Genomic DNA, 23,516 nt, shown 5'->3' with positions numbered 1-23,516 from the left:
ACAACTATTTCTCCTCCGAATCTCTGTAATAGCTTCCTGCTTCTGCCCTTGTTGCATTTTAGAATCACCTGGGGAACTGAAGAAATACTGATACCCAGTCTCCATCCCAAGTGAAATAAATCCACATCCCTTGCGGTGAGGCCCCAGCATTGGTAATTTTAAAAGCTCCCAGGTTCATTCCAATGTGCAGCTGAGAGTGAGATCCTCTGCTGTTGACAATGAGAAGACACTAGGGTTTCAAGCAGATGGTGACCTCGTTGAATGCACTACTACACCTGTAGAGCTATGGTGGCCTTAAATGTTTTCACAGGACTTCAGCAAAAGTGTTGGAAGATACATTGAAAGGGGTGAGATTGGGGCAGGGTGAACACTTACTCGTTATGAAATGATCTTAACAAGAGTTGATTAAAAGCCTGAAATGAGGTAGTGGCAGTGGGGATCAAGGAGAGATGGAACTGGAATATATGGCAATAGGCTGTAACTACAGGTAAAGAACAACGCAGCTTCTAACCTTCCTGCAGTTACTGTGAATTAAAAAAAAAAAAAGATTTTGGGGTGAAAGTTGTTTTAGATTAAACCCCCGAAGGTACTTCTGAGTTACTTCCAGGCAAGAACATTGACTAACCTGGTTCTGAAACTTGGGAAAGATCTGGGTGGGAGACCAAAATTGAAATGGGAGTAGAGAGGAGTGCATTCTTTGTTGGGCTATTCTCATTTTTAAAATGTCAATTTAAGAAACTGTATAGGAAGGGAGACAAAAACAAACTTCCAATGCTCTAATCTCAACAAAATATGTAATTTTATAAAATCATAGGTACATACTGTTTGTGCTCTGAATTTCCATTAGCATTAATCTTACAGGAAGAATTCAACTAAGTGCCAGAACCATGTGTTCCAACTCTTATTGTCACTGTATGACTATAGGACCTCAGGCAAGACACTTCAGCATCATGGGTATCACTTTCCCCATCCATCCAGAGGACTCAGTGTTGCTTGCAAGCTCACACATATATTTATACATATCACTATAGTGCACATGCTCGCCAATTGTAATGGCTATAGTGTTCTAAGGGGCTAATAATTGTAGTGAAATATAGAGCCATGAAGAGAATAACAGAAATAGAGGACTAAGTACATTTACAGGCACATGCAAGTGAATCGATACCAGAAGATATAGTTGAAGAATGAAATCTAACACTCTTAAAGCTGTGAAAACCAAATAAACGTTTAGCAAGAAAAACAAGCACGTAGATTTGCATGAAACAGATCCTCAGGATTCAAAGCTAGATCTTACCAGAAACCTGCTTTGAAGAATGTGATGGGAAAGATGAGATTAGCTTATAAATATGTAAATTATCAGGACATATAACAGTTAAAACATACTAGGTATATTTTAAGTTGCTGTCTTAACTGCTAATTAACCAGAGAACTGACAAGCTCCCTTAAAATCTGCTGGCCTTGGCACAAGACCTCATGTGGTTACACTTGAAGCCTTCTAGTATACAAACACTTCCGTCCTCTCCAATTTAGCTGTATGCTTCCCAGTTTGTCCCAGTATGTAATTACATCTCTACGATTATTGTGTAAGTGATGAAATGGGTACAAAGAGTTGCCTTTATGAGAACTTAAGCTGAATGGTTGGAAAGACTAAAAGGCTACTTGCTAATGACATCCCAGAAGCAAGGAGCATGCCTAGTGCCCAGATCTTGGTTTCTAAATACTTGCCTATTTAGTCAAAGATTGAGAAATGGCTCACTCATTCCATATCCAGGGCATTGAACCCAAGTTATGTCATGTCACAAGAAATGAAGTCCCTAAAGACTAGAGGAGGAATGCCAGAGGATGAAAGGGCTACTTGAAGGGCTCCAACTGGCCAAGTTTGGGACAATTTGAGCAACAGAGACAATGGCCATAATTGATTTGAATACATGGAATCACTTGTCATCAGTGCCAACTCCTTACTCTGAAAATTGGTAAGGAAAGGAAGATTTTAAGTATGACTTTACCTCTAGTGCATTCCCAGCTGATGACAGAAAGCTCTGTCCTACAGAATTATGCATCAGTAAACACAGAAAGAAAGAAAATTGCCATTTTGCAAATCTTAGAATATGTGCTGCCAAAGCAAGCACACTATTTTGCAAATCTTAATGAAATAACTGGTTCAGGGAATGGTCATCCTCACTGGATATTAAAACTACCACATGACAGACTGTTGGTAAACAGGTTATCCGTATGCTGCCAAAGTAGCAGTCCACAGATGAACCACTACAGGAAAAACATTATCTTCACATTGGGAAGACAGGGTGGTTACCATGTCACCTGAGTGATCAGGTTTCACATCACTGATAGTCAACCAAATGTTAATCAGACTTTTGATGTGATGCAACAGGAAACACACCTGTAAAGTGTTAATGTTAAACATGCTGAGCCTGAATCCAGTCAACGTTTTGGCCCTAAATCCTAGTTTACAGAAAACCACAGGGGGTCACAGGAACCAGATAAACCACATATAAACAATCAGTTAAATCTTGAATGTGAGACATTCTACAACTGACCTGCTATATTTAAAAGAAAAAAAAAAGGTTCTGGAGAAAATCAGAAGTGGGAGACACCTTGATAGATGAAACAGATATAACAAGTAAACAATGTGTGAAATGTGACCGCATCAACAGGGAAAGTTTAAACAGGAAGCATTAGATATTTGAAAATTACTATTCATTTTTTGAGGTATGTAATGGAATGTGGTTATGTGAAATTCTGTCCTTATTTTTACGAGATGCTGAAGTATTGGATGAAATGTCATGTCTAACTTTCCAACTGTTCATTAAAAAATGTTAACATTTTAAAGCTAGGTGGCAGATATACAGTTTGTTTTATTAACTTTTCTGTATATTTCAACACCTTTGTAGTAAGAAAGTTGTGGAAATTAAGACTGCTAAAAAAAACTTGGATTACAAGTGGCTCAGACAACTGTAAAAGTGGGAAAAGTACAAAAAGATCTAGGATTCTCCATTCTTCTGGTATTTTATAAGGGTATCAATTGCCTCAGTGGATCAATGGAAGACTTTATAAATGCATTATTTACATAAAACTCACAAAGGCAGGAAATACAAATTAAAGCAAAGGTGCTATGGACTATAATACTCCACACATTCATGCCAGGATGGAAAACAGAAGTGGTGTGTTAGGTATGAAGTGGCATTATAAATAAAAGTCGTATCTTAAATACAATGGTTATTTTCTAACATGGTAACTATGGCATAAGCATAACTTGAGTATTATGCAACCTGAAGACAATCTACACTTTGTGAAGAAAGATTCCATGACATCAGGGTTAGCTGGTGTGAGGCTAAGGGAAAGCAATAACTTGAAGAAAACACTCAACAAGAAAGCCTTGAAGATGCTAGCACCCCAGGTCTTTCCTTCGGCACGTTTTTGTAGGATGTCCTTATCAACAGTAACATCCAAATGAAACTGCATGGTCTCAATATATGCTTAAATTTATATTTACGGCACCAGAATTTGTATCAATTTTTCTTCATCCAGCTCAGGAAAACTTCCTGTGCAGAGATGTCTGTCCCGTGATCTCTTTAGGATATTCCCCACTGTTAGGATGTAGAATTCTGATTCTTCAATTTTAAGTAGTTCCTATTACCCAATAAATAACAGTATTTAACATTTCTGTGCACATACGTACAAAAAAAGAATTTAAATTCAACCAGCTTTACTCTGTATATGTTAATTCTTCCTTATTACTCAGTTCTAACTTACCTACTCATTAATTCAACAAACATATATTTGACCACTTTCCATACGCAAGGCACTGAAGAAACAAATTGAGCAGAATGAAATCTCAGCTCTCAGAATACAGTCTTATATTCTGGTAGTGGAATGCTGTGGATATGAAATTTATAGTATTTAAATTTTACCTAGGTAAAATTTGCATTTCTGCCAGTTTTCCTTTTATGTTTAGGACCCCCCACAAACTTAGTTATTATTATTGCAACAATGATAGTTTCTGCATCAGTGCTTTTCCCAATAAATTTGTTTTCTGACATTTTAAAAGCAATTCCCAGTTATACTTATATGTATGAAAACGTACTAATTCCAATTATTCCTTTTTAAAATCAGTCATTTCATCTTTAGTTTCTTCTTAATAGGCTGGATTTTGTCTTATTCCATTAGCTGCTCTTACTTTTTTAAGTAAACCAGGTTAACAGCTCATGCTTTAAGTTACCTGTGCATTCTTTCTTCCCTGCTAAGTATTCACCCTTTTCTCCCTGACCCTCTTTCTGTAGTGCACTTAAATCTACCTTCTATTACTTATCTTTTCCTCACACTTTGTAAGTAGCTGCTTTCACTACTTCTTTGTCTTGGGATGGGGGGTCATATTCAGCAACCCATTTTAGTAGGCTTATGTTCATTCTGTGACATGTTCTTTGTCATCTTTCACTTTAGAAAGCTTTCTGTTGCTTAAAATAGCTGTTTTGTTTTGTTTTGTTTTGATCACAATAAGCCCTGAAAGGATCCAATTAGGAAGTTTGGGCCTTGAGCACAGTAGGCACTCAAGAAATGTGTCTCAACAGAAACGGCTTTCTGTGGTAAAACAGCCAAAGGGGAACCTTAAGGAATGAATTTAGGAATCAGGTGAAAAAAATGGGAATTTTATTCTTGTTTTTCCTTCAGGACAGATGTCAAAACCTAGTGAAACTAAGGCTAATAGGTTTTAAAGATGGATTTAAGGTTGGATGTTTAAGTTTTGCCTGTTTAACTAAATTTGTACAAATGTCTAAGGATTATATATACATTAGTTTATCCTAACAGATCAACTTCCCTTAAGTTCTTCCTTGAATATTTCAATATTTAAAGGAAAATGTGACTAAATGGTTGTCACATAAAAATTAAAATACTTTCGACTATATATATTTTGCAAAACTACTGGCTCCCCATGGCAGTTATGGCATAATAGGAAAAGGGAAGGGAACCCTTTATATATTTAAGGCTTCAAAGCTGGGAAGAAATAAAGGTCTGAAAGCAGCTTCTTCAATTATCCCAAGATCACTCACTAGTGTGAAATCCCTACTTGATGGAAGCTTCCCCAAGTTACATTCACAAGGTCTCATTAAGAAGTACGTGAAATACACTAAGAGTTGATGAGTTACAGATTTTTGAGTACTCTTACTGGGTTTCTTTCTGGAACTAAACTGATATCGAATAAAGGTTAAGAAGTGAATAAATTTTTCTCTTCAAATTTCACATTAAATTTAAATAGCTTATATCCACATTACTAATTCTGACACTTCTGCTGAAGGACATCTAATATATATTGCACTTCTCTTCGGTTTCTTTTGAATGTTTTAACAAAGTACAAAATAAAATTTGGATGAATTGAAAAACCTAAACCGAAGTCTCATTAATTATGATGTTTGGCACCTGTATGAACACGCTGATGCTGAATGAGGTTCGTACTCTGGGTGAAGGTTTTACCACAGATACGGCAGGCGTAGGGCTTCTCTCCCGTGTGAATTCTCTGGTGTTGAATAAGGCATGTTCTCTGGCTAAAATCTTTATCACATTCATTACATTTATAGGGTCTTTCTCCAGTATGAGTTCTCTGATGTTGATTAAGTGATGAGGAATAAATAAAAGCTTTTCCACATTCGTTACACTTATACGGCTTCTCTCCAGTATGAATCCTTTGATGTTGAGTAAGATTGGCACCCTGTCTATACGCCTTCCCACATATATTGCATTTGAAGGGTTTTTCTCCATTATGAATCCTTTGATGTTGAGTAAGGTGTACACTCTGGCTGAAGGCTTTCCCACACACACTGCATTTGTATGGTTTCTCCCCAGTATGTGTTCTATGATGTTGAGTAAGGTTTGCACTCTGGCTGAAGGCTTTTCCACATATTTTACATATATAGGATTTCTCTCCAGTGTGAGTAGTCTGGTGTTGAATAAGAGTTGAGGAATGAGCAAAGGCTTTTCCACATTCATTACACTTATAACACTTTTCTCCAGAATGAATTCTCTGATGTCGAATAAGGTAAGTACTCTGACTAAACACTTTCCAACACTCATTGCATTTATATGGTTTCTTTCCAGTATGTATTTTTTGATGTTGAAGAAGGTGTGTACTCTGGCTGAAGGTCTTTCCACATTCGTTGCATATATAAGGTTTTTCACCAGTATGAACTCTCTGATGATTAATCAACGATGAACTGTGGCTGAAGGTTTTACCACATTCCAAGCATTTATATGGTTTCTCTCCAGTATGGGTCCTTTGATGTATAGTAAGATGTGCACGCTGACTAAAGTCTTTTCCACAGTCATCACACTTATAGGGTTTCTCTCCAGTATGAATTCTCTGATGTATAGTAAGGTGTGCACGCTGGCTGAAGGCTTTACCACACTGGTGGCATTCATATGGTTTCTCCCCAGTATGCATTCTCTGATGTGCAATAAGGGATGAGATATGCCTAAACTCTTTCCCACATTCTTCACATTCATGAGATTTTTCTTTGGCATGGGTACTTTGGTGTTTCACAAAGGATGGGTTTTTCCTAAACTTTTTCCCACACACATTACATTTATAAGGCTTCTCTCCAGGATATATCTTTCTATGTACAATACCATAGGAGACATGATTGAAGGTTGCCCTGCCTTCATCATACATAGTTTTATTATCTGATTGGGGACCGAACTGAATAACTAGGTTTGAATGCTTTTCAAAATTATTTCTATATATATCATATTTACTAAAACACTCTTCCATAGGGTCTTCTTCTTTTGAGATGACTGACTTCAAAGTGAAATTTCTTTCATTAGTGGGTATTTTCCTGAAGGTATCTCCTGCTTGCCTCTCCAATCTTTCATCATAGTCACAGGGTTCTTCCAATTTGATGGTCTGAGTTCCAGTCTTTGTGACTTTAGAAATATTTGTAACTGGAATACACTCTTGGGGTTCTGTTTTCCATTCTGGATTAAAAAGAATATAGAATATAGAAAGTTTTCCTCTATTTGGAGAAAGGAAACTGTCCAAACAGAAACAATATATTGAACACGAATAAAATGCCTAAAAAGACTATGGCTTCAACAACTTTATAACATGGTACTCAAAGTTTGGGAAAAGAGAACACAGGGGCAGAAAACCAGAGGGCAAAACTGTTGAAAAAGGAGAGGCTCCTCACTACTCAACAGGGGCACAGATTAATAAAATAGGCTTGGTCAGGTGACAGCACTAAGAGATGTGAAAACACCGTTGGATAACATGAGAGGACTTCCTGGATTGATTTGTAGAAAGCAGACACTAACTCTCATTGAATCCTTCCAACCTACTCTGCACAATCCACACAGCATTCCAAAAGCAATTTCAAGGACAGCTCTCCATGCCCAAATATTCCTGGTAAATCTCTCACAGTAATAATACTCAAAGTACAGTCCCGAGACCCGTGCATAAACACACTATCACCTGAGAATGTGTTAAATTATTGGACAAACTGAATCAGAAACTTTGAAGGGAAAAGACCCTGAAGAGCCAAAGGAATGTTGAAAAAGAAAACCAAAGCTGATGGCATCATAATTCTGGACTTCAAGCTGTTATAAAACTGTAAACATCAAGACAGCATGGTATTGGCACAAAAACAGACGCATAGATCAATGGAATAGAGAATCCAGAAATGGACCCTCAACTCTATGGTCAACTAATCTTTGACAGAGCAGGAAAGAATATCCAACAGAAGAAAGACCATTTCTTCAACAAATGATGTTGGGAAAATTGGACACCCACATGCAGAAAAATGAAACTGGACCACTTTCTTACACATGCACAAAAATAGACTCAAAATGGATCAAAGACCTAAATGTGGAACAGGAATCCACCAAAATCCTAGTGGAGCAAACAGGCAGCAACCTCATGGACCTTGGCTGCAGCAAATTCTTGTTAGATGTGTCTCCAAAAGCAAGAGAAGCAAAAGCAAAAATAAACTATTGGGATTTCATCAAGATAAAAAGCTTTTGCACAGCAGAGGTAACTGTCGACAAAACCAAAAGACAACTGACAGAATGGGAGAAGATATTTGCAAATGTCTTATCATATAAAGGGTTAGTCTCCAAGATCTGTAAGGAAGGCAGTTAAGCTCACCACTATATCACCAACGCTGCACTCCAAGATCTATAAGGAGTTTATCAAACTTAACACCCAAAAAACAAATAATCCAGTCAAGAAATGGGCAGAAAATATGAACAGACATTTCTCCAAAGAAGACATATAAATGACCAACAGACATAAAAAAATGCTCAACATCACTTGGTATCAGGGAAATATAAATCAAAATCACAATGAGGGATGCCCGGGTAGCCTTCTTCTCCCTCTGCCTGTATCTCTGCCTCTCTGTCTCTCTCGTGAATAAATAAAATCTTAAAACAAAACACAATGAAATACCACCTCACACTAGTCAGAATAGCTAAAAGTAACAAGTCAGGAAATAACAAATGTTGGTGAGGATGCAGAGAAAAGGGAACCCTCTAACACTGCTGGTGGGAATGCAAGCTGGTGTAGCCACTTGTAAAACAATATGGAGGTTCAAGAAGTTAAAAATAGAGCTACCCTAAGACCCAGCAGTTACACTACTAGGTATTTACCCCAAAGATACAAACAGCGATCCCAAGTGATACCTGCATTCCAATGTTTATAGCAGCAATGTTCACAATAGTCAAACTATGGAAAGAGCTCAGATGTCCATCGACAGATGAATGAATCAAAAAAATGTGGTGTGTATATAAATATACGTATACTATATACGTACACAATGGAGTATTACTCGGCCATCAAAAATGAATCTTATCATTTTGCAATGACATGGATGGAACCAGAGGATATGCTAAGCAATATAAGTCAATCAGAGAAAGCATTATCATATGATTTCACTCACATGCAGATTTTAAGAAAACAGGATCATAGGGGAAGGGAGAGAAAAATGAGACAAAATCAGAGAGAGAGAGAGAGAGAGAGACAAATCATAAGAGACTCTTAACTATAAGAAACAAACCGAGGGTTGCTTGAGGGGAGAAGGGTGGATGGATGGGGTAACTGGGTGAAGGGCATGAAGGAGGGCATGTGATGTAATGAGCACTGAATGTTGTATACAACTGATGAATCACTGACCTCTATCTCTGAAAATTAAAATACACTATATGTTAATTGAATTTAATTAAAATAAGATTAAAAAGAAAAGAAATTTTGGGGGCCCCTGGGTGGCTCAGCCAGGTGTCTGCCTTCAGCTCGGGTCATGATCTCATAGCGGTGGGACTGAGTCCCACGTTGGGCTCCCTACTTTAGCAGAGGATCTGCTTCTCCCTTTCCCTCTGCTGCTCCCCCTACCTGTGCTCTCTTTCAAATAAATAAATAAAACCCTTTTGTTTTTTTTAAGCAATTTTGGAGATAGGGCTGAGCAATCTGTTCTAGGAAGCCCTCCAGGGGGTTTTGATGCTCACTATAGTTTGAGCACCAGTGGCTTAAAGGAGAAAAGTTTAAAAAGTTCAAAACACTTCCACTTAACATATTCCATCCCCAAATAATCCAGACTTTCCTATCCTGCTGTATCTTCTAACAAGTTACATATTTAACTTAAAATTTAAATTTATCCACATAATTTCAAGCTACTTCCTCAGACCCTTCTATAGGTGCCACACAAATTCCAGACTTAGGCATTCTCTCTCTCTTTTTTAAGATTTTATTTAATTGGGGATGCTTGGATGGTTCAGATCATGTCCCTGGGTCCTCAGATCAAGTCTCACACATCAGGTTCCCCACAGGGAGCCTGCTTCTCCCTCTGCCTATGTCTCTGCCTCTCTCATGAATAAATAAAATCTTAAAAAAAAAAAAAAGATTTTATTTGAGAGAGAGAGCACAAGCTGAGGGAGGGACAGAGAGGGAGGGAGAGACAGACTCCCTGCTAAGCATGGAGTCAGACACGGGGCTTGATCCCAGGACCCTGAGATCATGACTGAGTGGAAACCAAGAATTGAGTCCTTAACTGACCAAGCCACCCAAACACCCCAGACTTAGGACACTGTCTTAAAATAACTTCTCTACCTATTAAAAAAATATGTAAGGCTCAGCTCTTGCTTTTCTTTTCTTTTTTTTTTTTAATATTTTTTTATTTATTCATGAGAGATACAGAGAGAGAGAGAGGCAGAGACACAGGCAGAGGGAGAAGCGGGCTCCATGCAGGGAGCCCGACGTGGGACTCGATCCCAGGTCTCCAGGATCAGGCCCTGGGCCAAAGGCGGTGCTAAACCGCTGAGCCACCCAGGCTGCCCAGCTCTTGCTTTTCTTTCTTAGAATCCTAAAGTACAGAATCATATGAATTTGCCTTTTTGTAGGTCAATATGGCTGAAATATCAGCAGTCTCATGTGATTCAACCTAACAAAATGTTGGGGCCATGACAGCATTGGCCTTACATTAGTACTTCATAACTTTGTGTGCTTCTTCTATTTCCAACTTAGATGCAAACTGAGAATAGAATAGCTTGTGTTTCTTTTCCATTTCCTTCAGAAAATGGCCCAAGACTCTGGATATGGTGGCCACTCAACTGTTAAAACAAATGACAATAATTCATTGTAAAAAGGAGAACCAAATGAAAGCACACACGTACACATAAAGGTGAATAAACAAACAGAAAAATCCTTGACTTCAAACCTGGCTGCAAAGCAATCAAATATGTATTTAATGATGCCTATTATGTTTCCAGTATGACGGTTTAAAACAAATTTAAATTATAATATCTTTCTTCCTTGAAATTAGGTTGAAAACACAAGACTTTCAAATATTAAGAAAAGTGCTGATAATGAAATATAATCATATATGGAATTTATAATATAGTGAAAATGGTACTGGACAGTTCAGATATTTTCTAAGATGCTGATCTAAGTATAAAAACCTTATATCCATTCCACAGAATCATGTGCAGTCAGTAAAAGTGATAGCTGCCATTTATCAGTAAAGAAATAGAGTAAGGAATAATTGAATAGTGATAACATAAAAATAACTAGGTACATTGATATAAGAAGTTGTGTAGGACATATTACTCGGAATAAATGGTATTTAACATTATATAGAGCAAAATGCCATGATATGCCATAGGTATCATAGATACACATACATAAATAATAATCTAAGGGGTGAAGATTCTGGTAATGGGGGAAGAGAGGGAGACATACATTTCATTTTTCTTCCTTATACTGACTGAATTTACAAATGACTTTTATTACTTTGATTCAGATACAAAAATCAGAGCTGACATTAGAAAATAGTTGGGAGTAATATTAAATGAAAAAGGTAGTCCCATAAAACTAGCATGAAAGTGCACTGGAACTAGACAAGTGGACATGAACAGACATTTCTGTTCTGAGAGACTAGACAACTAGACATGACCCTGAGATCATGACCGGAGCCAAATGTCATCAAAGTGCTAAGAAGATTATAGATTTTTATTATTTTATTATTTTTAAAGATTTTACTTATTTATGCATGAAAGACACACACACACAGAGAGGCAGAGACACAGGCAGAGGGAGAAGCAGGCTCCATGCAGGGAGCCCGACATGGGACTCGATCCCCAGTCTCCAGGATCAGGCCCTGGGCCAAAGGCAGGCACTAAATCACTGAGCCACCGGGGCTGTCCGAAGATTATAGATTTTTAAAAAATATTTTCTAATTCTCAATATGTTGGCCATATAACTTTTTGCTACTTACTACTAGAAATGTAGTTGCATTTTTTTGTTGTATTATTTTTATATAAAAAAATATTTAAAAACTCTCAAACCAAGATCTGTTACTCTCCCCTCCAGAAGAACGAAATGACAATGTTAATGAATTGTATAGGTAGAGGTATGTGCACAAAATGAGGCAGTACCAGAAGCTGAGTTTAATTCTTTTTTTAAAAAAGATTTATTTTTGGGATGCCTCGGTGGCTCAGGGGTTGAGCATCAGCCTTTGGCTTAGGGCATGATCCCAGAGTCCCGGGATCGCGTCCTGCATCAGGCCCCCTGCATGGAGCCTGCTTCTCCCTCTGCCTGTGTCTCTGCCTCTCTCCGTGTCTCTTATGAATAAATAAAATCTCTTAAAAAAATTAAAAGATTTATTTTTTTTGAGAAAAAGAACACTCTCTCGAGAGACCAAGCATGTGAAAGCGGGGAGGGGCAGAGGGAGACAGAGAGAGAATCTTAAGCAGGCTCTGCACTGAGTGTGGAGCCCAATGCAGGGCTCAATCTCATGACCCTGAGATCATGACCTGAGACAAAAATCAAGAGCTGGATGCTTAACCAACTGAGCCACTCAGATACTCTGTTAATTCTGATTCTACGTAATCATGGCAATTCTATGTATCTATGGCAGTGTACTATATACCTAAAAAGGAAGTACTAAAGGTATAACGAGCTTAAAATAACAAGTATAAACCTTGACGATGAAGAAATTGCTACAATAAAAACAGATTTTTAAACCAGTTTACTGGTAATTCAAAAATTAGTATTATTAAGCAGTGCTTAAACATATAGATTTAACAAGAAAAGGATTAGTTGGAAATATAAGTGTCTACTGGTCAACAGGGCCAAAAAGCGGCACAATACTTCTCATAGATGAAATCAGTATCGACTCAGCTACTCAAAAAAAGCTTTACTTGGGGTGTGGGGGGTGGGGGTGAGGATGATTTGAGTTGAACCTAAAGGAATGGCTAGGTTCTTTCTTTTTTTTTTTTTTTTTAAAGATTTTATTTACTTATTCATGAGAGACACAAAGGCAGAGAGAGAGAGAGAGAGAGAGAGAGAGAAACAGAGACACAGGCAGAGGGAGAAGCAGGCTCCATGCAGGGAGCCTGATATGGGACTGGATCCCAGGATTCTGGGATCATTTCCTGAGCTGAAGGCAGATGCCCAACCGTTGAACCACCCAGGCATCCCCGACCCCCCTTTTAAGATTTATTTATTTATTAATTAGAGACACTGACAGAGAGAGACTGAGACACAGGCAGAGGGAGAAGCAGGCTCCTTGCAAGGAGCCCGACGTGGGACTCGATCCTGGACCCCAGGATCATGCCCTGAGCGAAACGCAGATACTCAACTGCTGAGCCACCCAGGAGTCCCTGGCTAGGTCCTAAATAAAGAACTAGAAAAGTTCCGAGACAGGAATGGCCATTGAGGACCAATACTACTATTCTATGTGTGAATTATCAAAGTTTCCACTTCCTGAAATATGATTAATTAGATATCCTACTCAAGATTTGGCTTATTACGTATCTCTAAGCTGGTAAGAAAGGAAAATCTTCAGAGGCCAAAAATCAAGCAAAAGCAGGAAGACAGGAAGTCTCCAGCAGGATCTGATTGAGATAGCTCCTCATTCTGGTTAATGACCTTAATGACCTTCCACTTCCACTTTGAGGGTGCAAGGGGTCCAGGGGCCAGAAAGCAGAGCCTGGTGCTCTAACAAGGAAGTGAGGCTGACAAGACTCCTCAGCTTAGAGGATTATCATCTGCTTTAGGGACTGTTTAAAAAAACACAACAAGGGTAGCCCTGGTGGTGCAGTGGTTTAGCGCCGCCTGCAACCCAGGGCGTGATCCTGGAGACCCTGGATTGAGTCCCACGTCAGGCTCTCTGCATGGAGCCTGTCCCTCTGCCTGTGTCTCTGCCTCTCTCTCTCTGTCTCTATGAATAAATAAATAAAATCTTTAAGAAAAAAGAAAAACACAACAAAACCTAAAAAAAATCTCACTTCTATAGAAGGCAAAAAGGAACTTGTCTTTCTCAGTCTTGATGCTCTTTAGAGGCAGAATATTCTTCCCCTACGATATGTAACCATAAAATGCCCCGTCTTACGGACTACAGCCCCAATGCCTGTTGCCCAAATGATCTAAAAAACTACTCAGGGTCAAATTAAAGTAGTCCCAGACTGGCAGTGCCTTTCAGAAGCCTATCCTGACATTAGTCCAGGCTCTTGTCCATTATATCATGGATGTTTCTTCAGTGTTTAGAGTGCGCCAAAATCATTCCACAGAGAATTTACTGTGCTGTAGATATAGTCTGTGCTACAGGTACATATAAGTCATTCTGCTATAAATTATTAAAAGAATTAAAGAACAAGCTTTTCAAGTAGTATTACCCAAACTTGGGACAACTGAGCATGAAAACAAGCAAACAAAACAAAACTGAATTAATGGACTAATAACACTGAATTTTGAAAAATTCCATTGGCCCATAGTGACATGTTCACATAAGACATGAGGTTGGAGGGATCCCTAGGCGGCTCAGCGGTTTGGTGCCTGCATTCCGGCCAGGATGTGATCCTGGAATCTCCAGGATCGAGTCCCAGACATCAGGCTCCTTGCATGGAGCCTGCTTCTCCCTCTGCCTGTGTCTAAAAATAAAATAAAATAGCACCAGGGAATGGAATAGTCAGGTGGCCTCATCACTTATTGATTATAAAGACAAAAACGCACCTTTAAAATGGAGAGATCTGGTCAATAGCACCTCAACTAAAATGAGTTTCACCAACGATGAGATGAAGGGCAATGGAGAGTACACACCTGTGATGTTTTATGGTAAACCTATTTCATCTGGATCTAAACACACGGAAACAATCAGGCAAATCTAGATTGTGGGTCATTCTGAAAAAACCTGGCCTGGATCCTTCAGAAAATGTCAGAAGAAGAATGGAAGGAGAAAAAGGAAAGACAAGAGGCTGAGGAACAGTTCTAGATTAAAAGGGGCTAAAGAACCAGGATAAGCAGCATAGGATCCCTGACTGGAGAGAAAAATATCTATGTAGAATATTTGGGGACAGTGGGGAAATCTGAGTATTTGACTATACATCAGATGATGTTACTGTATAAATGTTAAAAATATTTGGGGTGAGACAAGGATGTGCCAAAATAGAAGAATGGTCATGGTCTTAGGAGAGAACGGGCAGAAATATTTAGGGGTGAGACGTCACAATCCCTGCAACTAACTTTCAAATGGTTCAGACAAAAACAAAGTGTGTGTGCACGTGTGTAAAGAGATAAAGCAAAGGGGTGCCTGAGTGGCTCAGTCAGTTAAGCATCTGACTCTTGATTTCAGCTGAGGTCATCATCCCACGGTTGGTGAGATGGAGCCCTGTGTCAGGCTCCAAGCTTAGTGGGGAGTCAGCTTCAGATACTCTTTCTCCCTCTGCCCTCCCTTCTCCCAAAAAGAGATAAAACAAAGGTGACTAAATGATGGTAGCTGGTGGTTCCAGGTGAAAATTATATAGGCGTTCAATGTACCGATTCTCTAACTTTTCTATATGTTTGAAGTTCTTGTGGAGGAAAGAAGAAAGGAATGCGAACAATCAAAAAGTCCATCAATAGGAAACATATTCAATAAATAATGAGATACACAATAAAATGTGATGCAGATATTAAAAAAAGAGAACAAGGAAGGTCTTTATAATCTTGTTTGGAACATCTCTCAAGATATGTTTTTAAGTCTTACATTAGGGGTACAGATTACTTAAGGAGGAAAAAACATTTTTTCCCCCAAATGATATAAAGAAAGCACCCCAAATATAGGATTTTTTGGGAAAAACATCTTTTTTTTTTTTTTTTGGGAAAAACATCTTTATATCAGCTTTATATGCAAACAAAACACTCAAACAGAAACAACTAGAAATAAGCACCAGTGGTTAGGTGCTGGGAGATACAGGAACTGGGTGAATGCACTATACAGTAAGAGAACATTTTTGAACCTTTTGAAGATTTTTTTTTTTAATTAGAAAATAAAAGAATGAGTTAGAGAAGTGGAGATTGGAGGCTGGAAACTAGAGAAGTGGTTTGTTGGTAAATAGAATAAAAGAAACCAACAAAGAAGAAGGTATAAAACTTAAAATTTTAGAGACATTTATGCATGCTTAAAAAAGAAGGAGGGGGCCATGGCACAGTGAAAGCCCCTGACAAAGCTGGGGATGGGACCCAGGGCTCACAGAGAAGGATAAGATGAGACACAGAGGAAAAGGTGGAACAATAGTGTTTGGGAACTCTTCCTGAAGGTGGCCTCTGTTAAGGAAGCAATGCCAGTTCAGTGTTCCTGACAAGCACGGTGTCTATGTGGAGAATGACTTGGCCATATTTAGAAAATATTATCTCACTGCTCTTACACTCCTAAGTGCAAACAATCTCATGACAGTTATTCTCTCACCTGGACTAGGGCCTTCTAAGATTTCTTTTATCACCATCCATGGTTCTTCCAGTATGGGAATCACAGTTGGTCGGTACACTGTAAGTCCTGTTTAGGAGAAATATAAAGAGTTTTATCCTGGAGATAAACAGTTGTTCAAATTTTATCGCCTGACTTCTACCTATCTGTGAGGACAGACTTCTATGGGAAAACAATGGTTCGTGGACATTATCTAGTGGGAGAATAGGTCAGTCCTTCTCAGAACTAGGATAAAAATTTCCTGCTACTCTGGAAATATGCACAAAGAGATCATGGCAGAAGGTGATCACAAGAAAAGTAGGGAGTGGGCAAGGTGCAGTGTTGTGTGGAAGCCCTGGGAAACTGTGCATCAGTTTTCAGTGATCTTTCACTTAGAAACCTTTTATTTGGGAAAATGGAGGACGCAACATTTCTATGCCCAAATGTGAGGAGTACACTCACACCTCCCAGGCCCCATTCTTAGCAAAGTGCTTCAGAGGCTACCATAACAACAGAGGAGAGGAAGATGGAAGGTATGCTGGCAGGAGACGATGCAGAGGACACTTACCCAGAGAAACCATGTTCCAGTAGTTCTGTAATGTCACAGTCTTGTACAATTCCTTCTGTACAGGACGCATTATCTCCCAGTCCTCCTGGGTGATATCCACAGCCACATCTCTGAATGTCATTGATTCCTGAAACATCAAACATAACTTGGTTCAAGAACTGGTAGGAGGAGGGTAGTGACAACATCAGAACCCCAGGTACATGTGTGGTGGTGGTGGGGAATCAGAATCTTGAGTTTTTGTGGTAAGACCTTAATGGTTATATAGTTAAAACTAGTTAAAACCCTCACCCAAGTTATGGGTGAATTGTCCTACAGGAAGTCTGAAAATACAGAATTTATAATTGCTTTTTCAGCTGATACAAGTGTATTAGTGGCTTCGTCTTAAGAGATTCATACAGATGACATAGTTGAATGGCTGTGCTTTTCAAGCTTTGCCTTAAGAATTCAGTGTGTTATCATTTGAAATTTTAAGATATATTTGTGTGCTCTATGATGAAATGCAGAGCCCTTCCTTCCTTTTTAGCACTTTTTTTTTTTTTAAAGATTTTATTTATTTATTCATGAGAGATACACAGAGAGAGAGACAGAGACAGAAGCAGACTCCATGCAGGGAGCCCGATGCAGGACTTGATCCCGGGACTCTAGGATCACTCCCTGAGCCAAAGGCAAACGCCCTAACCGCCAAACCACCCAGGCGTCCCTTCCTTCCTTTTTAAAATAAAATTGGGACCGAAACCACGCTGATGAACTGTTAGACTTTTCGATACATTTCAGTCTGGTAAGGTTAGTATGCCTCTTTGCTCCTTTTCTTGCCTTTGTTTAAAAAAAAAGAAATAAACATTCCTCTTACATTTTTTTCAAATAAACTAAGTTCCTTAAAAAAATTGTATTGGGTTTTCAAGTTATATTGTTTATAATTTAGGGAGAATAGACAATTTTACAACATTCAAGGCTTTAATATAATACATGACATGGATGTACCGCAGAATTTATATTATTTTTAGTCCTAGATGTCTTATATTTTGGGGGTCGGGAAAACTGCATGGAACCTTTTATTGCATTTTACCATTTGTCTGACTTTATTTTTTTAAAGATTATTTATTTATTTGAGAGGAAGAACATAAGTAGGGAGTAAGGGCACAGGGAGAGGGAGAATCAGAATCTGTGCTGAGCAGGGAGCCTGATGTGGGGCTCAAATCCCAGGACCCTGAGATCACGACCTGAGCTAAATGCAGATGCCTAACTGACTGGGCACTCCCATTTTCCTGATTTTAATGTATAGGTAAGAAAGTGCTTCTCTTCTTTTTTTAAAAAGTAAGCTCTATGTCCAACAGGAGGCTTAAACTCATGACCATGAGATAAGAGTCACATGCTCTACCAAATTGAGCCAGCTACCCCTGAAAATGATTAATTTTCATGTCATTTTCTGTAGTAATCACCTTACTCATATTTTCTACTACTGTTCCCCAGTTTTTCCCTGGATTTTCTTAGGGTTTTCAGCTAAACAATCATATCACCAATGAATATTAATTTTATTCTACCCATCTCAGATGTATATTTTTATCTGAGAGATGAAAGTAAAACTTTCTCTTAAGCTGGCCTGATAGAACACTATCAACACACCACCACACAACATGTGGCCTTTAATCATTTGTTAATGAGAAAACTAATTTTATCAACTATTGCTTTTTGATGGTTTCCTGTAATCCAGGCTAACCACAAATCTCATAATGTTTAATCCTTACAATCTAAGAGGTAAATTCTATTTATTAGAGTTTAATAATTCAGGCGAAGTGTGGTCAATTATCTTTGCCCCAAATCATAGGTTTAGAATCAGGCACCAAACCTGATTCATCTGGCTCTTGAGGTCAATCCCTTAACCTCTCTGCAATGCTGCTGCCTTAAAATCAGTGAGGAAAGGTCTATTGGGGGAAGGCAATGGAAGCCTATTTCCTATAAAGGGCAGTCACTTACCTTAACGGGCCAACATGGATTTAAAGACAGAAACTGATGAAGTCCTAGATTGGGCTTTTGGGGATGCAGAAGTTTTAGGGCCAGGACATAAAACGTCCCTCACACAAATACCTCCAAGAAGCCATTTTAAAATCACAGAAGAAACTAACACTTACTTTGGTCACCAAGTCATTTAACCACCCTGCCTGGAAAGCAGGTCTTCCTTTGGGGTCTTCCTCTTGGGTCTCTTGGGGAAGGGCAGAGTTCTGAGGAGCAGCTAGGGAAGGGAGACCATGATGATTAGTCCTGTTTGAATAGCCAAGGAAACTCTTCACCAAATAGATGCCTATACTCTCCTATAGTGAGGAATGAGAAAGAAACCAAAAATAGCACCCCTACTTCAAAGAACCAAAGTGAAGGACCAATGACTTATCCTAAGATATCTGTGTAGGCCTCAAAGATAAGTCTGTTCTGGGACTGCTAAGGATACGTACAAATTCCCCATTTTCTATTAAATCTTCATGTGATGTCAATTTTGGATGTTGTCTCCTAATAAGGAAACATTCTCTGGACTCTCTTCTACCTTCTTGGAAGCATGTTATTGTAACATCCAATTCAAAAAGGAAATGATTTATTGACAGAATGGTTCAAACCTCTGCAGGTGAAATTCCTGAGGGCTCACACGGGGGTAACTGGATTGTAGTCTGGTCACTGTTTTAGGGCACTAGGTAATGTGTTTGGTCTCAAGCAGTCTGGAAGGAGCACAGCATGCACGATGGGGTTCTTGTTAAAGCCTGTTCTCACTCACTGTCCTTTGCTCTCCCCAATTTCTTTAAAGGGCTGCTCTGTGGTATGCTGGTTGTCTTCTCTAACCACCCAGGATTCCTCCCCTTGCTGCCCTACAATTCTCACCTTCCTCTTCTAGAATCTGAGTCAAATCCTCCACCAGAGTCACCACTTCCTCACTGCTCTCTGGGTACTGGGACTTCACCCAAGTCCTAACCTCCCCAGGCAGGATGGTCAGGAACTGCTCCAGCACCAGCAGATCCAGGATTTGCTCCTTTGAGTGAATCTCAGGTCTCAGCCATTTAAGGCAAAGTTCTCGGAGTTGATTCAATGCCTTTCGAGGACCAGCTAGGTCTGGATATGGAAAATTCCTAAAATTCTGTCGACAGGTCTCAGTGTCACGCAAGATTCTTGATGCAAGGGTTTCCTTCTCAACATTGTGGGGTCCACTCTGAGCCTTGTCTGGCTTCCACATTAGAAGGACTTGGGAGCGTGAAGAATTGGTCATCCTCCTGCAAGAGGCTAACATGGCTACAGAAGGAGAGTCAATCTGGCAATATCCTTTAGATCTCCAGTAGTGAGCCAGCTGCTTGAAGTCTCATGCTAGAGCCACAAAGACATTATATCAAGGGCTGCTGCAGTCAGGAGCACAAGAGGATCAAGGTAGAGTTAGCAGCTGCAGTTACAAATTCTGAGCCCAGAACTTGCAGGGATGGTTAAGAGACTCTGAAACACAAAAACAGACCATAAAGTCAAGAATTCTGATGCTCTCTGCTATACACAAACAGAAACAGCTTATTCAGTGTGTACAGATAAACAGAGACTTTACCTTGGTCTTCCTCTCCTACATCCTCAGACTTGTGAGATACATGCAATCTGTTGGGGACAGGGATTGGGACTGCCATCAAAAGGTAGTAATAGAAGCAAAGACCTGAATCATGAGCAAAACAACAGATCAAACTTCTAACTTGTTGAAAAAGAAATCAATCTTTTATGGGGGTGGGGAGGGGAGCTTCAGTATTTTTCTGATGTTACAGAAGCTATTCAAGGACTGACTCAGTAACAAGAGTGAATCTATTAGGTACTTAGAACAAACTGGGTGGAGAATCTTTCTTTCTTTTTTTTTTTTTTTTTTTTGAGAATCTTTCTTAATCAAGCGCTCAAGGTTCCCAGGGAAACTGTCAAGGAAAAAAGGGCGAGCCATTTACCTCCTTTGCATATTAATGCCAACCTATTCTAGCTTTTCACTATCTGAGGGCTGGAGAGACAAGCCGTTGACGAGGCTGATGATTTGAAGCCCTCTTAAATGCTTCCATGCAGACAATTCTTTATGAATAAATGTGAAACCAAGATTCCCGAAGAAAAGCTTAGAACAGGCCAGACCCGGCGACCTGACACCACCTGTCCCCAGGTTCCAGCTCCGAGCCGGGCTCAAGCTCAGCCGTGTAACCAAAGCCAACTGTTTAGCAGGCCCTGCAGAGGAGATGCGCCGGCCTCGCCCGCCGCCTCCCCTTCCCGGTCCGGTGTCCCTCGCTCTTCAGTCGGAGGGTCTCGGCCGGCGGGGGAGTGGGGACCCGGCCGCCACAGCAGCCTGCCCCGTGCTCGCCTTCTCAGCAGGCCGCGGGCGCGGACGGCCGCACGGGCACGGGCACGGGCACGGGCTGGGGCTCCGGCCGGGGACCGCGCGGACACTCGCCCCCGGCGCCCTCGACATCGTTACCTGTCGCCGGGAGCCGGCGGACGCGCACCCGGAGCGGCCCGAGAGGCCCGGGGCACGCAACAATGGCGGCGGGGGCGCGGGCGCCTGCGTGGCGAGCTCAGCCCCGCGCCGCACAGGGGCCTCTGGCTCCGCCACTTCCCTAGCCCGGGAAGCACGACGTGTCTCGGCCGGGAGCCGCACCTTCCAGCCGGGTCCTGAGGAGCCTGGTCCGGAACGCACCGCGCCTCGGCTCCGCCGCGACCTCGCCTCAGCGCCACTGCGCATGTGCGCAAGGGGAACGCTGCGCGCCCGCCCAGCCAATGGGAAGCCGCGTCCCGGCCCCCCTCCCGCCGAGCCTCATTCCTAGGACCTGTCTCCATGGTAACCTCCTCCACCCATCACTGCGACTTGCTCATTAGCCTGCAAGGTTCTAAGGGAACTTTAAAGTTTCCCCGGCCAGAGGCAGGTCTGGTGGATGACCTGGAGGTCGGGGAGCTACTGGCATCTCGGGGAGGGGGATGCGGATTGGGGGGCGGTTAACGCTCCGCCTAATTAACCAGAGAAAACCTGGGGCCAGAGTTCTAGAGGAAGGAGGGGCAGGGAAGATGCGGGCCCAGAGGCCGAACAACCCAAAGTGCGTTTTCCGGCTTTACTGTACATACACATCCACTACGAAAGGTTCTGAGTCCCTCCCTCAGGAATCTGATTCTGACTGGAAAAAGGGATGACATCCGATAGCACGCTGTTTACAGGGATACAACTGACCCACATAAAACACTTGAAAATAAAAGGAAAGAACAGCATTCTAGGCGCTCCTGTTATCTACTGCTGTGTTGGCAAACCACCCAAAACTTAATGGTCTTAAAGAACAACCACTGTATTATGCTCCTGGATTTTGTGGGTCAGGAATCTGGAAGGGGAACAGTGGGCATGGTTCTTAATTTGCTCCATTGTGTCTGGGGGCTCAGTTTAGATGATTTGAGGGCAGGGAGGGCCCATTTCCAAGATGACCTGCTCACTCACATGTCTTGTGGGTGGGCTGAGATGGCTTAAGGATGAGCTCAGCTTGGATTTTAGCAGAGGGGCCTTTTCCACGTGAGGGACTCAGGCCAGTTGGACTTCTCACACGGCATCTCTGGGGCTTCAAGAGCAGATATTCTAGTGAATAGGAAAGAAGCTTCGAGGGGTGGTGGAAGGGGAGGAGGGCGGGGGGTGGGGGTGACTGGGTGACGGGCACTGAGGCGGACACTTGACGGGATGAGCACTGGGTGTTTTTCTGTATGTTGGTAAGTTGAAAGTCACAATGCATCATGCCATCATACATTTGATCAAAGCACTCACAAGTCTGTGCAGAATCAAGGTGAGGCAAATGTTGACTCTCTTTCTTGATGGGAGGAGTGTCATAGTCTTAATATTACTACAATAGGCAAATTTGAACAAAAATAAATTGGGCAGTGTGAAGGTCTTTGATGTGTCCACTTGGCTAGGCAATAGTGTCCTGCCATTCAGTGAAGCATGAATTTAGGTGTTGCTGGGAAGGTATTTTCTAGATATGGTTAAAGTGCATAAGCTCAGTTGAATTAAGTTGGGAAGATGAATCCTAGATAACTTGGGTGGGCCTGATTAAATCGGTTGAAAGTCCTTAAGAACAGAATCAAGGCTTCTCTGATGAAGAAGAAACTGTGAACAAAGCTTCCAGCCTGCTTCCTGACAGATTGCCCTATGGATTTTGATCATGCCTCGTCAGCCCTCACCATTAAGCCAATTCCTTGTAAAAAAATTTTTTTAAGATTTTTTTTTTTATTCATGAGAGACATATATAGAGAGAGGCAGAGACACAGGCAGAGGGAGAAACAGGCTCCCCACTGAGCAAGGAGCCTGATGTGGGACTCGATCCCATGACCCTGGATCACCACCTAAGCCAAAGGCAGATGCTCAACCACTGAGCCATCCAGGTGCCCCCCCTGTAAAAATCTAATACATACGTTCTGCTGCTCTGGCTGAACCCTGACTGATACAGGTAACCCTCCTAATATAATGGACAAAATGGAATTTTAAACAATCAGGAGGGAATAAATAAGCATAGTATCCACTTATAAAAAAAGAAATTGACAAAGACTATATACATCCTCCATAACTATGTATCCCTAATAATAAGGCCTCAAGAAATACTGAGCAATAACTGATAACTGCAGGGATTAAAACAGAAATTAACTACTGAAGCTGGAAACTTTAATACACCCTCTAGAGTGCACTGTGCTGAGCTGCTGGGATCCCTGTCAGGGCTGGGCACCTGTTC

General features: G+C 40.8%; 1 protein-coding gene across 4 annotated transcripts; it reads right to left on the bottom strand.

Moving 5' to 3' along the window:
- Positions 1-775: 775 nt before the first annotated feature.
- On the bottom strand, positions 776-21,508 carry ZNF287 (zinc finger protein 287). 4 transcript variants are annotated; one of them, XM_026005552.2, is made up of 7 exons: positions 21,419-21,508; positions 20,348-20,449; positions 19,645-20,244; positions 18,909-19,009; positions 16,780-16,906; positions 16,215-16,301; positions 776-6,981 (listed from the first exon to the last, which is right to left on the bottom strand). In XM_026005552.2, exons 3-7 carry the CDS (start codon positions 20,045-20,047, stop codon positions 5,414-5,416), a joined length of 2,286 nt encoding a protein of 761 aa, XP_025861337.1. In that variant the 5' UTR covers positions 20,048-20,244; positions 20,348-20,449; positions 21,419-21,508; the 3' UTR covers positions 776-5,413. The 4 variants fall into 4 exon arrangements, with proteins under 4 accessions (XP_025861337.1, XP_025861335.1, XP_025861338.1 ...); XM_026005550.2 differs by lacking the exon at positions 21,419-21,508 and adding an exon at positions 21,239-21,369; XM_026005553.2 differs by lacking the exon at positions 21,419-21,508 and adding an exon at positions 21,239-21,342 and having other exon boundaries at positions 20,348-20,394.
- Between the last annotated feature and the right edge of the window lie 2,008 nt (positions 21,509-23,516).

The sequence above is a fragment of the Vulpes vulpes genome, chromosome 12 (assembly GCF_048418805.1).
Source record: "Vulpes vulpes isolate BD-2025 chromosome 12, VulVul3, whole genome shotgun sequence".
Classification (NCBI taxonomy): domain Eukaryota; kingdom Metazoa; phylum Chordata; class Mammalia; order Carnivora; family Canidae; genus Vulpes; species Vulpes vulpes.
This window is presented reverse-complemented; position numbering and strand designations above follow the sequence as displayed.